Consider the following 14,518-nt stretch of genomic DNA (forward strand, 5'->3'; position numbering starts at 1 on the left):
AGTCTGGCTCACCCAGGTTTCAAACATGTCCTCCGGTCGCAGCTTTCGCAGTGTGGCCCTAAAACAGGAGGAGCTACAATAAGGTACTGGCTGTATATAATGGAAAGAATTGTCACAGTACGATTAATAGAGTGGAAATGAAATCCCGACTTCTCCACCCAACCTCAACCAGCCCAGAGCTTCTTCTCTACTGCTGCAGTTGGCAGTATGTGGAAGAACTACAAATCACAGATGAAATGGTTTATTTTTTGAAGCTAAAATAAACCCTGGAGATCCAAAAAGTCCTTCAAAGTTAATATGTTTAAGATGGGCTCAGAAATGGTTGGCTGAACCTAGATGGGTCTCCCGTGATGTGTTGGTACTAGGGTCATTATGTCTAGAAGTAATATGGTTCAGTAGGATCTTTATGTATAGTGTAATATGGTTCAGTAGAGTCATTATGTCTGGGGGTAGTATGGGTCTGTAGGGTCATTATGTATGAGGGTAGCATGGGTCTGGCCTGTAGGGTCTTTATGTCTGGAGGAGGTATGGGTCTGTAGGATCATTATGTCTGTAGGTAGTATGGGTCCATAGTGTCATTATTTCTGAAGGTAGTATGAATCTGTAGGGTCATTATGTCTGGAGGTAGTATGGGTCTGTAGGGTCATTATGTCTGGAGGTAGCATGGGTCTGTAGGGTCATTATGTCTGTAGGTACCATGGGTCTGTAGGGTCATTATGTCTGTAGGTAGTATGGGTCTGTAGGGTCATTATGTCTGTAGGTAGTATGGGTCCGTAGGGTCATTATGTCTGGAGGTAGTATGGGTCTGTAGGGTCATTATGTCTGGAGGTAGCATGGGTCTGTAGGGTCATTATGTCTGTAGGTAGTATGGATCTGTAGGGTCATTATGTCTGGAGGTAGCATGGGTCTGTAGGGTCATTATGTCTGTAGGTAGCATGGGTCTGTAGGGTCATTATGTCTGTAGGTAGTATGGGTCTGTAGGGTCATTATGTCTGTAGGTAGTATGGGTCCATAGGGTCATTATGTCTGGAGGTAGTATGGGTCTGTAGGGTCATTATGTCTGGAGGTAGCATGGGTCTGTAGGGTCATTATGTCTGTAGGTAGTATGGATCTGTAGGGTCATTATGTCTGTAGGTAGTATGGATCTGTAGGGTTATTATGGCTGGGGGTAGTATTGGTTAGTAGGGTCATTATGTCTTGGAGAAATGTGGGAAGTGTAGGAATCACTCACCTCTTGTGTTTGTTGATAAAGTCTACCAGCTCCTGCTCAGTGTATGGTTTATCTGGGACAGTGACTGGTTCATCCATAAAAGGTTCATAGAAGTCCACTTCATTTAGTTTCAATGTCAGAGTCTTCGCCACCTACCATCATCATCATCAAGAAACATGTTAATGCCTTTACCTTGGCTGACATAGCAGATACAATATCTGAGAGCCCCTTCCCGTACACTTTATGAATCCCTACCCCTGACCTCATCAGTTCTCACACCTATCCTCATCGGTTCCTGCACCTGACCTCATCAGTTCCCACACCTATCCTCATCGGTTCCTGCACCTGGCCTCATAAGTTCCCACACCGGTCTTCATCAATCCCTACACCTGACATAATTTGTCATTTCACCTGACCTCATCATTTCCTACAACTCTCCGATCAGTCCCTTCCCCCAATTCTCATCACTCCCTGCACTTGCCCTCCCCAGTCCCAAACCTGCCCTCATCACTCCCTGCACCTGACCTCATAAGTTCCTACAACAGTCCTTATTCATTTTTACACCTGTCCTTGTCAATCCCTACATCTGTCCCCATCAGTCCCTTCCCCCAATCCTCATCACTCACTTCACCCTCACTTCTTACACCTGTTCTGATCAGTCCAGACACCTTCCTGTACTCCTCTAGATCTGGAACACACCTAACAAGCCATGTGCCTCAATGAATTCTCCCTCTACATAAGCCGTGTTGTGATACGTCCATCTTACCGACTTGTCAAATGTCGCAAAGAACTTGATGTACGGGTGGAAATTTTCCGCAGCTTCTACAAATTCCTTGTAATCTGCAATTCAGACCGAGAACCCCAGAAACCCGTTCAGTACAGGTCATATGGATACCCCAAGGACATACACAATACTGGTCAGTATGGATACGGGGCATGGGGCACTCTTACCTTCCAACTCTGTGCTAATCACAAACAGGACCACGCAACCACCGCACAATATACAGTATATAATAATAATAGTGTGTGACTGTGGGGGAGGGGACATTAGAGTGTAAGCTCCTCTGTATAGAGACTGATGTGACTGTGGGGGAGGGGACATTAGAGTGTAAGCTCCTCTGTACAGAGACTGATGTGACTGTGGGGGGAGGGGACATTAGAGTGTAAGCTCCTCTGTACAGAGACTGATGTGACTGTGGGGGGAGGGGACATTAGAGTGTAAGCTCCTCTGTATAGAGACTGATGTGACTGTGGGGGAGGGGACATTAGAGTGTAAGCTCCTCTGTATAGAGACTGATGTGACTGTGGGGGAGGGGACATTAGAGTGTAAGCTCCTCTGTATAGAGACTGATGTGACTGTGGGGGGAGGGGACATTAGAGTGTAAGCTCCTCTGTATAGAGACTGATGTGTGGGGGGGGGGGGGACATTAGAGTGTAAGCTCCTCTGTACAGAGACTGATGTGACTGTGGGGGAGGGGACATTAGAGTGTAAGCTCCTCTGTATAGAGACTGATGTGACTGTGGGGGGAGGGGACATTAGAGTGTAAGCTCCTCTGTATAGAGACTGATGTGACTGTGGGGGGAGGGGACATTAGAGTGTAAGCTCCTCTGTATAGAGACTGATGTGACTGTGGGGGGAGGGGACATTAGAGTGTAAGCTCCTCTGTATAGAGACTGATGTGACTGTGGGGGAGGGGACATTAGAGTGTAAGCTCCTCTGTATAGAGACTGATGTGACTGTGGGGGAGGGGACATTAGAGTGTAAGCTCCTCTGTATAGAGACTGATGTGACTGTGGGGGAGGGGACATTAGAGTGTAAGCTCCTCTGTACAGAGACTGATGTGACTGTGGGGGGAGGGGACATTAGAGTGTAAGCTCCTCTGTACAGAGACTGATGTGACTGTGGGGGGAGGGGACATTAGAGTGTAAGCTCCTCTGTACAGAGACTGATGTGACTGTGTGGGGGAGGGGACATTAGAGTGTAAGCTCCTCTGTACAGAGACTGATGTGATCTGTGGCTCATTGGATCACACAGACCCCCCCCCTCTCCTTTCCCCACCACCCCATACACTTACGCTCGGAGTCCTCATTCTTGAAGTATCCGATCACTCGGGTCTCCTCCTCCATGCGGTCCAAGGCCTTCAGCTCTGCCCGACTATTAATGTTCTCCACCGGGTCCTCAATCAACTGGAGGTGTAAAGTGAGAGGGGAGATTTCACAGTATGTACTATACTGGAAGTCAGTGATTGGTCAGTGTGAGATCCTATGGAGGGGGTCAGTGATTGGTCAGTGTGAGATCCTATAGAGGGGGTCGCTGATTGGTCAGTGTGAGATCCTATGGAGGGGTCAGTGATTGGTCAGTGTGGGATCCTATGGAGGGGTCAGTGATTGGTCAGTGTGGGATCCTATGGAGGGGTCAGTGATTGGTCAGTGTGAGATCCTATGGAGAGGGTCAGTGATTGGTCAGTGTGAGATCCTATGGAGGGGGCCAGTGATTGGTCAGTGTGAAATCCTATGGAGGGGGTCAGTGATTGGTCAGTGTGGAATCCTATGGAGGGGTCAGTGATTGGTCAGTGTGAGATCCTATGGAGAGGGTCAGTGATTGGTCAGTGTGGGATCCTATGGATGGGTCAGTGATTGGTCAGTGTGAGATCCTATGGAGGGGGTCAGTGATTGGTCAGTGTGAGATCCTATAGAGGGGGTCAGTGATTGGTCAGTGTGAGATCCTATGGAGGGGGTCAGTGATTGGTTAGTGTGAGATCCTATGGAGGGGATCAGTGATTGGTCAGTGTGAGATCCTATGGAGGGGGTCAGTGATTGGTCAGTGTGAGATCCTATGGAGAGGGTCAATGATTGGTCAGTGTGAGATCCTGTAGAGGGGATCAGTGATTGGTCAGTGTGGGATCCTATGGAGGGGGTCAGTGATTGGTCAGTGTGAGATCCTGTAGAGGGGATCAGTGATTGGTCAGTGTGAGATCCTATGGAGGGGGTCAGTGATTGGTCAGTGTGGGATCCTATGGAGGGGGTCAGTGATTGGTCAGTGTGGAATCCTATGGAGGGGTCAGTGATTGGTCAGTGTGAGATCCTGTAGAGGGGATCAGTGATTGGTCAGTGTGAGATCCTATGGAGGGGTCAGTGATTGGTCAGTGTGAGATCCTATAGAGGTCGTCAGTGATTGGTCAGTGTGAGATCCTATGGAGAGGGTCAGTGATTGGTCAGTGTGAGATCCTATAGAGGGGGTCAGTGATTGGTCAGTGTTGAATCCTATGGAGGGGGTCAGTGATTGGTCAGTGTGAGATCCTATGGTGAGGGTCGCTGATTGGTCAGTGTGGGATCCTATGGAGGGGGTCAGTGATTGGTCAGTGTGGGATCCTATGGAGAGGGTCAGTGATTGGTCAGTGTGGGATCCTATAGAGGGGGTCGCTGATTGGTCAGTGTGAGATCCTGTAGAGGGGATCAGTGATTGGTCAGTGTGAGATCCTATGGAGGGGGCCAGTGATTGGTCAGTGTGGGATCCTATAGAGGGGATCAGTGATTGGTCAGTGTGGAATCCTATGGAGGGGTCAGTGATTGGTCAGTGCGGGATCCTTTGGAGGGGGTCAGTGATTGGTCAGTGTGGGATCCTATAGAGGGGGTCAGTGATTGGTCAGTGTGGAATCCTATGGAGGGGTCAGTGATTGGACATTGTGGAATCCTATGGAGGGGGTCGCTGATTGGTCAGTGTGGGACCCTATGGAGGGGGTCAGTGAGTGGTCAGTGTGGGACCCTATGGAGGGGTCAGTGATTGGTCAGTGTGGGATCCTATGGAGGGGGTAGGTGATTGGTCAGTGTGGGATCCTATGGAGGGGATCAATGATTGATCAATGTGGGATCCTACAGAGGGGGTCAGTGAGTGGACAGTGTGGGATCCTATGGAGGGGGTCAGTGATTGGTCAGTGTGGGATCCTATGGAGGGGGTCAGTGAGTGGTCAGTGTGGGATCCTATGGAGGGGGTCAGTGATTGGTCAGCGAGAGATCCTATGGAGGGTGTCAGTGAGTGGTCAATGGTCAGTGTGGGATCCTATGGAGAGGGTCAGTGATTGGTCAGTGTGGGATCCTGTAGAGGGGGTCAGTGATTGGTCAGTGTGAGATCCTATAGTGGGGGTCAGTGATTGGTCAGTGCGGGATCCTATAGAGGAGGTCAGTGATTGGTCAATGGTCAGTGTGGGATCCTATAGAGGAGGTCAGTGATTGGTCAATGGTCAGTGTGGGATCCTATAGAGGGGGTCAGTGATTGGTCAGTGCGGGATCCTATAGAGGGGGTCAGTGATTGGTCAGTGTGAGATCCTGTAGAGGGGGTCAGTGATTGGTCAGTGTGAGATCCTGTAGAGGGGGTCAGTGATTGGTCAGTGTGAGATCCTATAGAGGGGGTCAGTGATTGGTCAGTGCGGGATCCTATAGAGGAGGTCAGTGATTGGTCAGTGTGGAATCCTATGGAAGGGTCGGTGATTGGTCAGTGTGGGATCCTATGGAGGGGGTCAGTGATTGGTCAGTGTGGAATCCTATGGAGGGGGTCAGTGATTGGTCAGTGCGGGATCCTATAGAGGGGGTCAGTGATTGGTCAGTGTGAGATCCTGTAGAGGGGGTCAGTGATTGGTCAGTGTGAGATCCTGTAGAGGGGGTCAGTGATTGGTCAGTGTGAGATCCTATAGAGGGGGTCAGTGATTGGTCAGTGCGGGATCCTATAGAGGAGGTCAGTGATTGGTCAATGGTCAGTGTGGGATCCTATAGAGGGGGTCAGTGATTGGTCAGTGTGGAATCCTATGGAGAGGGTCAGTGATTGGTCAGTGTGGAATCCTATGGAGGGGGTCAGTGATTGGTCAGTGCGGGATCCTATAGAGGGGGTCAGTGATTGGTCAATGGTCAGTGTGGGATCTTAATGAGGGGGCCAGTGATTGGTCAGTGCGGAATCCTATAGAGGGGGTCAGTGATTGGTCAGTGCGGAATCCTATAGAGGGGGTCAGTGATTGGTCAGTGCGGGATCCTATAGAGGGGGTCAGTGATTGGTCAATGGTCAGTGTGGGATCCTATGGAGAAGGTCAGTGATTGGTCAATGGTCAAGGATTGGCCAGTGTGGGATCCTATGGAGGGATTATCATGTTCAGTCTAGGGGTGGAAAGTGTAGAGGTGTATCATGTAGAGTACATATATATATATATCGTACACTCACATCCAGCAGGAAATCCACCAGAACGTCAGCCGCCAGCTCACCATCAAACTCAATCACGTTGTCCTCTTTAAATGCATAGAGGCTGCCCACCTCGGTGGTCCCTATGGAAAGACAGACAGAGGCCATCATACATGGGCACTATAGACACTTGATGAGTGATATTCAATGACGTGGCCTGGAAGGGTTGGCAGCCAGGCCCACCACCATGGAGGTACCTACCCAGCTTCTTGGCAATCTTGGCATTACTCTTCGGATCGAGGATTCCAAAGCCGATATTCTTCTTCTCCAGAACCTGTGCAGACAGCTGGAGAACACAACATAGGGTGGTCAGGGAAACATAAGAGCTTCAAACAAACCCCACCCCTAACCTATAGAAGCCACACCCATACCTTCCCACCTGTCCCCTGCCCATACAAGCCACACCCATACCTTCCCACCTGTCCCTGCTCATACAAGTCACACCCATAACTTCCCACCTGTCCCTGCTCATACAAGCCACACCCATACCTTCCCATCTGCCCCCTGCCTATACAAGCCAGACCCATTACTTCCCACCTGCCCCCTGCACATACAAGCCACACCCATTACTTCCCATCTGCCCCCTGCCTATACAAGCCACACCCATTACTTCCCACCTGCCCCCTGCCCATACAAGCCACACCCATACCTTCCCACCTGTCCCCTGCCCATACAAGCCACACCCATACCTTCCCACCTGTCCCTGCTCATACAAGCCACACCCATACCTTCCCACCTGTCCCCTGCTCATACAAGCCACACCCATACCTTCCCACCTGTCCCCTGCTCATACAAGCCACAACCCATCCTGGGATATGATTGGTTACTGAGAATCACAAGCTGAAATCTAATTGGTTGCTACGGGTTACTGCAGTTGAAGACTGCGATTTGATTGGTTGCTGGGGACCCATGCAGATACACACTGAGATCTGATTGGTTGCTGGGGACCCCTGCAGATACACACTGAGATCTGATTGGTTGCTAGGGACCATTGCAGTTACTGCAGTTACTGAGATCTGATTGGTTGCTAGGAGTTACTGCAGTCAAACACTAAGATCTGATTGGTTGCTAGGGGTTAATGTACTTAAACACTGAGCTCTGATTGGTTGCTAAGCATGGTTGCAGTCACATTGTGATTCCTGATTGCTTTATGGGGGTCCCTGCAGTCAGATGCTGAGCTGTGATTGGTTGTTGGTCTGGCTGCTCTCCCTGGATGACTTTTCGGCTCTCTGGGCTTTGTCATCCCTGGCAGGAAAATCTGTCGGCTGGAGTTGGGTTACCATTGGGGGATGTCAGCTGTCCGCTCTCATCTCCTCTGTCAGAGGGACAGTCTCTGTGTCTGACATCTTCTTACTTATTCAGAGAGAGCAACGGACCGCAGTAACCCATAGCAACCACACCCAGGTGACCGCACCTCGGTGAATGCTGATTGGTTGTTGGAGGTTGGTGCCCTCCACACACGGCTGATTGGTTTTCCCGATGTGAGCAGATGTGTGAGAGGAGTCCTCACAGATCTCAGAACACATCCGCACACACATCATTCCCACCGCCATATAAGTGGGCCCCTGCTTAGGGGCTGCCCGCGAGAGGGGCCACAGATTACTCTTTAGGTTAGTAGCTCTGTTGGGCCCCCTCTGGGCGAACTGGGGGAATCCAGCAGCAGAACTGATGGGGGAAGGGGTACAGAGCCACCGAGAGAAGTCCCAAGACTCTCTGCCGCTCAGTAACACATCTATCTCCTCATGTGATATTTACAGCAGTGATATTTCCTGACCGTATATTGGGGGGAGATTTACTAAAACTGGAGAGTACAGAATCTGATGCAGCTGTGCATGGGAGCCAATCAGCTTCTACCTTCAGGTTGTTCAATGAAGCTTTGACAATAAAACCCGGAAGCTGATTGGCCACCATGCACAGCTGCATCAGACTCTGTACTGTCCAGTTTTAGTAAATCAACCCCCAATGTGTTTAACTTCTCTCTAGGGAGGATTCGGGGAGACAGGTGGGACCTCGCTGGTGTCACTGATGAGTTATGGGGGCCAAAAATAGCCAAAGAGCCCTCAGGGACCCCCCAGGGAGAACAACATGTGACTGAGGACAGGAGGGGGGGGGATAGGCGGTTACACTGGTAATTCAGAGCCCTCAGTGACCCCCCAGGGAGAACAACATGTGACTGAGGACAGGAGGGGGGGGGATAGGCGGTTACACTGGTAATTCAGAGCCCTCAGGGACCCCCCCAATAGACACGCGCATGTCGGGAATTTTCATATCATTCCAGATGATGCATCCGTTTATTAAAGAATTTCGTTTCATCGTATTCATTATGTTGACCCGATTCAGTTTCGGAATTCGCTTAGTATACTCGGCGTTTGTTTTGTATATTCGTTGGTCCCGGTGGATTTGGAAAATTTTGCAGTTCGGATGCCGGTCCAACCGGCCAAGAGAAATGGCACGAGCTGATTGGACAATATCAACTGGAGATCCAAATTAACGAATGGAACGAAATTCAGGTCACTTCATAATCCAAATCTGAATTATCTAACAAATTCGAAAATTCTACGAACTCCCCCATGGGCCCCAACTACTATCGCATCATGTGACCTCATCCGAATGTAACAATTGTATTCTTCAATTCCATTATAACTTTTTTCGCTTTTTTGTTGACATTTGTTACTATGTCCATTCGGAGATTTGTATACATCAGAAAATCTGAAAATGAAATTTTTGTCTGAAAAATGAGTTGAAATGAAACAAAACACACATACCTACCACAAAACACACATACCTACCACAAAACACACATACCTACCCCCCAGGGAGAAGAACATGTAACTGAGGATGAAGGGGAAGGAATAGAGGGTTGCACCTGATCTCTGTACCCAGAGCTCTCAGGGCTCGCACCCAGCTCCCGGTTTTCTGTGCTCGTCTTCTGCCCCAAACTGTACAAAATTGAACAGATTCTGAGATAGTGTTTGTAGTTCACCGAGGACCTGATCCAGTTTCTTGCAGATCCTGAAGGCGAGACTTAGGCTGCGTACACACGAGCGGACTTTACAGCAGACTTTGCCCGGCGGACGGGATTTCGTCGGACAATTCGATCGTGTGTGGGCTCCAGCGGACTTTGTTTTCTCAAAAGTTGGACGGACTTAGATTTGAAACATGTTTTAAATCAATCCGTCAAAATCGAGTCCGGTCGAAAAGTCCGCTCGTCTGTATGCTAGTCCGATGGACAAAAAGCCACGCTAGGGCAGCTATTTACTACTGGCTAACTTCCTTATCTTAGTCTGGTCGTACGTCATCACGTACGCATTCAACGGACTTTGGTTGATTGTGTGTAGGCAAGTCCGTTCATTCAGAAAGTCTGCCATAAAGTCCGCCGGGCAAAGTCTGCCGTAAAGTCCGCTCGTGTGTACCTGGCATTAGGTCCATTGAGCCTTCACAGAGTTCACTCTGATCTGAGGCCACAAAACACGAGTAAAAAATGCTTCAAACCACTAGAGAAGGTGGAACTCGCAAAGCGTGGGACATGGGGTGGTCACAGCATGAGAATGGGAGAACATGGAGAACATGGGATTTGGGAGCAAGGGGAGCATGGGGCACAGTGGAAACACAGAGAGAGAGGGTAAGATATGGGGACGGCATGAGGAGTGGGACATGGGGAAGGTGAGACATCAGGAATGGGACCTGGGGAGTGTGGACATAGTAGTTAGGACATGGGGGAGGTAAGACATGGGGGAGCCGGAGGTGGACATGGTGAGCATGGATATGGTGGTTGGCAGGACATGAGGGATGGGACATGGGGATTGTGGACATAATAGTTAGGATATATGTGGTGAGACATGGGGAGTGTGGACATGCCGGTTAGTATATAGGGGGTGGGACATGGGGAGCATGGACATGGTGGGTGGCAGGACATGAGGGGTGGGACATGGGGGAGGTGAGATATCAGGAGTGGGACATGGAGAACATGGGATTTGGGAGCAAGGGCAGTGTGGCGCATGGTGGAAACACAGAGAGAGGGTAGGATATGGGGACGGGCATGAGGAGTGGGACATGGCAAAGGTGAGACATCAGGAATGGGACCTGGGGAGTGTGGACATAGTGGTTAGGACATGGGGGAGGTGAGACATGGGGAGTGTGGGCATAGTGAGCATGGATATGGTGGTTGGCAGGACATGGGGGGTGGGACATGGGGGAAGTGAGACATCAGGCGTGGGGCATGGCAAGCATGTATATGGTGGGTGGCAGGACATGAGGTGATGTGAAGGTCATTGTGGAGGTGAGATATGGGGAGTGTGGACATAATTGGTGGCAAGACATGAGGAGTAGGAAATGGGGAGTGTGGACATGGGGAATGGGACATGGAGGAGGTGAGACATGAGGAGTGGGACATGGGGAGTGTGGACATAATGGGTGGGAAGACATTTGGAGTGTGTACATGGGAAATAGGACATGGAGGAGGTGAGACAGGAGGAGTAGGACATGAGGAGTGGAACATGGGGAGTGTGAACAAAGTAGTTAGGATATGTGGGGGGGGGGGGGGTGAGACGTGGGGAGTGTGGACATGCTGGTTAGGATATGGGGAGGGGGGTGAGACATGGAGAGCATGGATTTGGTGGGTGGCAGGACATGAGGGGTGGGACATGGAGCAGGTAAGACATAAGGAGTAGGATATGGGGAAGATGGACATTATGGTTGACATGACATGAGGGGTGCGGCATGGGGGAAGTGAGACATCAGGAGTGGGAAATGGGGAGTGTAGACATTGTGGTTGGCTGGACATGAGGGGATGAGAAGGTCATTGGGGAGCTGGGACATGGGGAGTGTGGATATAATGGGTGACAAGACATGAGGAGTGGGACATGGGGAGGGTGGACATGGAGAGTGGGACATCGAGGAGGTGGGACATGAGGAGTGGGACACAGATAGTGTGGACACAGGGAGTGGGACATGGTGGAGGTGAGACATGAGGAGTAGGACATGGGGAGTGTGAACATGAGGAGTGGGACATGGAGGAGGTGAGACATAAGGAGTGGGACATGAGGAGTGGGACATGGGGAGTGTGAACATAAGGAGTGGGACATGGAGGAGGTGAGACATAAGGAGTGGGACATGGTGGTTTTCAGGACATGAGTGGTGGGACTGGCACATGAGAAGGATGGGATATGGGAAGTGTGGGACATGAAGTATGGCCCAATGTGTAAAATAAGGGGACTGCCCGGCAGAAAGAGGGAATGGTAATTGAAGTAGAATTGCAAAGCCGCTGGGAGATGGTTGGAGAATATATGGAACATCTTTAATGTCCTTCTGGAAGATCAAACATGGACTTGGATCAAACATGGACTTGGCTATATTACCAGGCGGTATTCCTCCATACTTCCATCCTTCATCCCCACATTCTTACTTCCTCCGCCCTTCCATCCTCCACCTCTTCATCCTCTTAGCCTCCAACCCTCCATGCTCAGTCTTTCCATCCCTCTAATCCTCTATCTTATATCTCTATTACAATCTTTCTAGGGTCTGTATATTATCTGATACGGCCGGTATTTTATTCTTTGTAATGAAATATAAACTGTCTTGGAGATGGAAGTTCCTCCAGGAGAGAATTGAATGTCTCCTCTGGCTCCTGATGTGTGAATTCCCCAGGGTGAGGTGACAATCTCTCAGTGTATCTTGGAGGACAGGCTGGACGAGAGGCAGCCCATGGTGACAGTAAACTGATCCGGAGGACTTCCAGCCAAGAGCCCATATCCCGCCAACCTAGGATGGAGCACCTCTGACCTGCAGGAAGTTCCAGACATTTCTAGTGGGACCTTCCTTCCATTTCCCCATTTCTGCTACCTGAAAGTCTGGAGAACATGGCATGGCACTAATGATCCCTGGTGTGCTACGACCTGGAAGTCCTCAGGATTGTCCTCGCTGATCACCCTATCCTATTCACATACTTGGCTGAAGGTTCCTGTAAATTTTTATTATATAAACAAAAAAAGACGAAATGAAAAAAGAAAACATTTTCGAAAACCCCCCCCCCCCAATATTTTCTGCTTTTTTAAAAACCGCTTCAGCCCCGGAAGATTTTACCCCCCTTCCTTACCAGAGCACTTTTTACAATTTGGCACTGTGTCGCTTTAACTGACAATTGCACGGTCGTTTGACACTGTACCCAAACAAATTTGTGTCTGTTTTTTAACACAAATAGAGCTTTCTTTTGTTGGCATTTGATCACCTCTGCGGGTTTTTTTGTGGTATAAACAAAAAAAGAGTGACAATTTTGAAAAAAAAAACAAATTTCTTCATCAGTTTAGGCCTATATATATTCTTCTATAAATTTTTGGTAAAAAGAATTGCAATAAGCGTATATTGATTGGTTTGCGCAAAAGTTATAGCATCTACAAACCATGGGAAAAATTTATGGCACTTTTAATTCATTTTTATGATTTTTTTTTTTTTACTAGTAATGGCGGTGATCTGCGATTTTTAGTGGACACTTTTGACACATTTTTGGAACCATTGACATTTATACAGCGATCAGTGCTATAAAAATGCACTGAATACTGTGTAAATGACTCTGGTGGGGAAGGGGTTAACACTAGGGGGCGATCAAGGGGTTAAATGTGTGTTCCCTCAGCGTGTTCTAACTGTGAGGGGATAGGACTTGAGTAGGAGAGGAGATATTTTGCTGTTCCTACATAGTAGGAACAAACGACATGTCACCTCTCCTCTGACAGCACAGGGATTTATGTGTTTACACACACAAATCCCCGTGCTGGTGCTTGTTCACGCGATCGGCGGCGATCTCCGGCCACGTGCATTCTGGTCCCCCGCTGCACAGCACGCGTGCCCCTCTTGTGGCTCTTAAAGGAACCCCTTATCTGTGGGGGGTTTTGCGCAGGGTAGCCATTCTGCCCCCCCCCCCCCCGTATATAGACGTGAGCTGGTTGGGAACCGGTTAAAACATATCCAATAAAATCAATTTTCTTCATAAATTTAGGCCAAAATGTATTCTGCTCCATTTCTTTGGTAAAAAAATCCCAATCAGTGTGTATTAATTGTTTTGTGTAAAATGTATACGATCCACAAACTATTGGATATATATCTGAAAATTGATCAACCCTGATGTACTGAGGGCCGATCTCATTTCTTGAGGCCCGAAAACACCAGGACGGTACAAATACCCCCCAAATGACCCCTTTTTGGAAAGTAGACAGTCCAAGGTAATTAGTAAGAGGCGTGGCGAGTTTTTTGAGACTCCAACATTTTTTAGAAAATGAAGAAGTTGAATAAAATCTTTTTTATTTTTTCACAATTTTTTTTTTACATCCTGTCACCAGTACAGTACAGCGTCATCATATGACCGGTGTGCCGGTGATCAGTGACATTGGTGAAATAATTAAAAAAATTTTTTTTTTTCTTTTTTAACATTTTTTTTTTTACATTCTGTCATCAGAGTAGCTCAGTGTCACTATAGACACTAATGCTCACTGGTTCCTCCCATCTACTGAGTCACCCTGCATTACTCACTGGTTCCTCCCATCTCCTGGGTCCTCTGCAGTGCTTACTGGTTCCTCAAATCTTCTAGGTCCTCCTGCAATGCTCACTGGTTCTACCCATCTCCCGGGTCCCCTGCAGCATTTCTGGTTCTTCCCATCTCCTGGGTCCACCTGCAGCACTCTTTGGTTGCTCCCATTTCCTGGGTCCCCTGCAGCACTCTCTGGTTCCTCCCATCTCCCTGGTCCCATTTTACTGGTTCCTACCATCTATAGGGTCCCATTTTACTGGTTCCTCCCGTCTCCTAGGTCCCATCATATTGGTTCCTCCCTTCTCCTGGGTCCCATTTTACTGGTTCCTACCATCCCTTGAGTCCCATCTTACTTGTTCCTCCCATCTCCTGGGTACCATCTTACTACTTCCTCCTATCTCCTGGGTCCTCCTACAGGGCTTACTGGTTAATCTCATCTACTGGTTCCCCCTGCAGTGTTTCCTGGTTCCTCCCATCTCCTAGGTCCCATCTTACTGGTTCCTCCCATCTCCGGGTCCCATTTTACTGGTTCCTACCATCTACTGGGTCCCATTTTACTGGT

At 49.0% G+C, this 14,518-nt stretch overlaps 1 protein-coding gene across 1 annotated transcript in view; it reads right to left on the reverse strand.

Annotated features, from left to right (window-relative positions):
- Window positions 1-14,518, reverse strand: part of CASQ2 (calsequestrin 2) — a 110,331-nt gene that overhangs the window by 23,273 nt on the left and 72,540 nt on the right. Inside the window, exons 2-7 of the mRNA XM_073617613.1 lie at window positions 6,639-6,723; window positions 6,420-6,520; window positions 3,286-3,397; window positions 1,977-2,050; window positions 1,232-1,362; window positions 13-58 (exon numbers count right to left, since the gene is read on the reverse strand). Coding sequence (XP_073473714.1) covers window positions 13-58; window positions 1,232-1,362; window positions 1,977-2,050; window positions 3,286-3,397; window positions 6,420-6,520; window positions 6,639-6,723 — 549 coding nt within the window. The remainder of the gene's footprint in view (window positions 1-12; window positions 59-1,231; window positions 1,363-1,976; window positions 2,051-3,285; window positions 3,398-6,419; window positions 6,521-6,638; window positions 6,724-14,518) is intronic.

The sequence above is a fragment of the Aquarana catesbeiana genome, linkage group LG02, assembly GCF_042186555.1.
Source record: "Aquarana catesbeiana isolate 2022-GZ linkage group LG02, ASM4218655v1, whole genome shotgun sequence".
In the NCBI taxonomy this organism is placed as follows: Eukaryota; Metazoa; Chordata; class Amphibia; order Anura; family Ranidae; genus Aquarana; species Aquarana catesbeiana.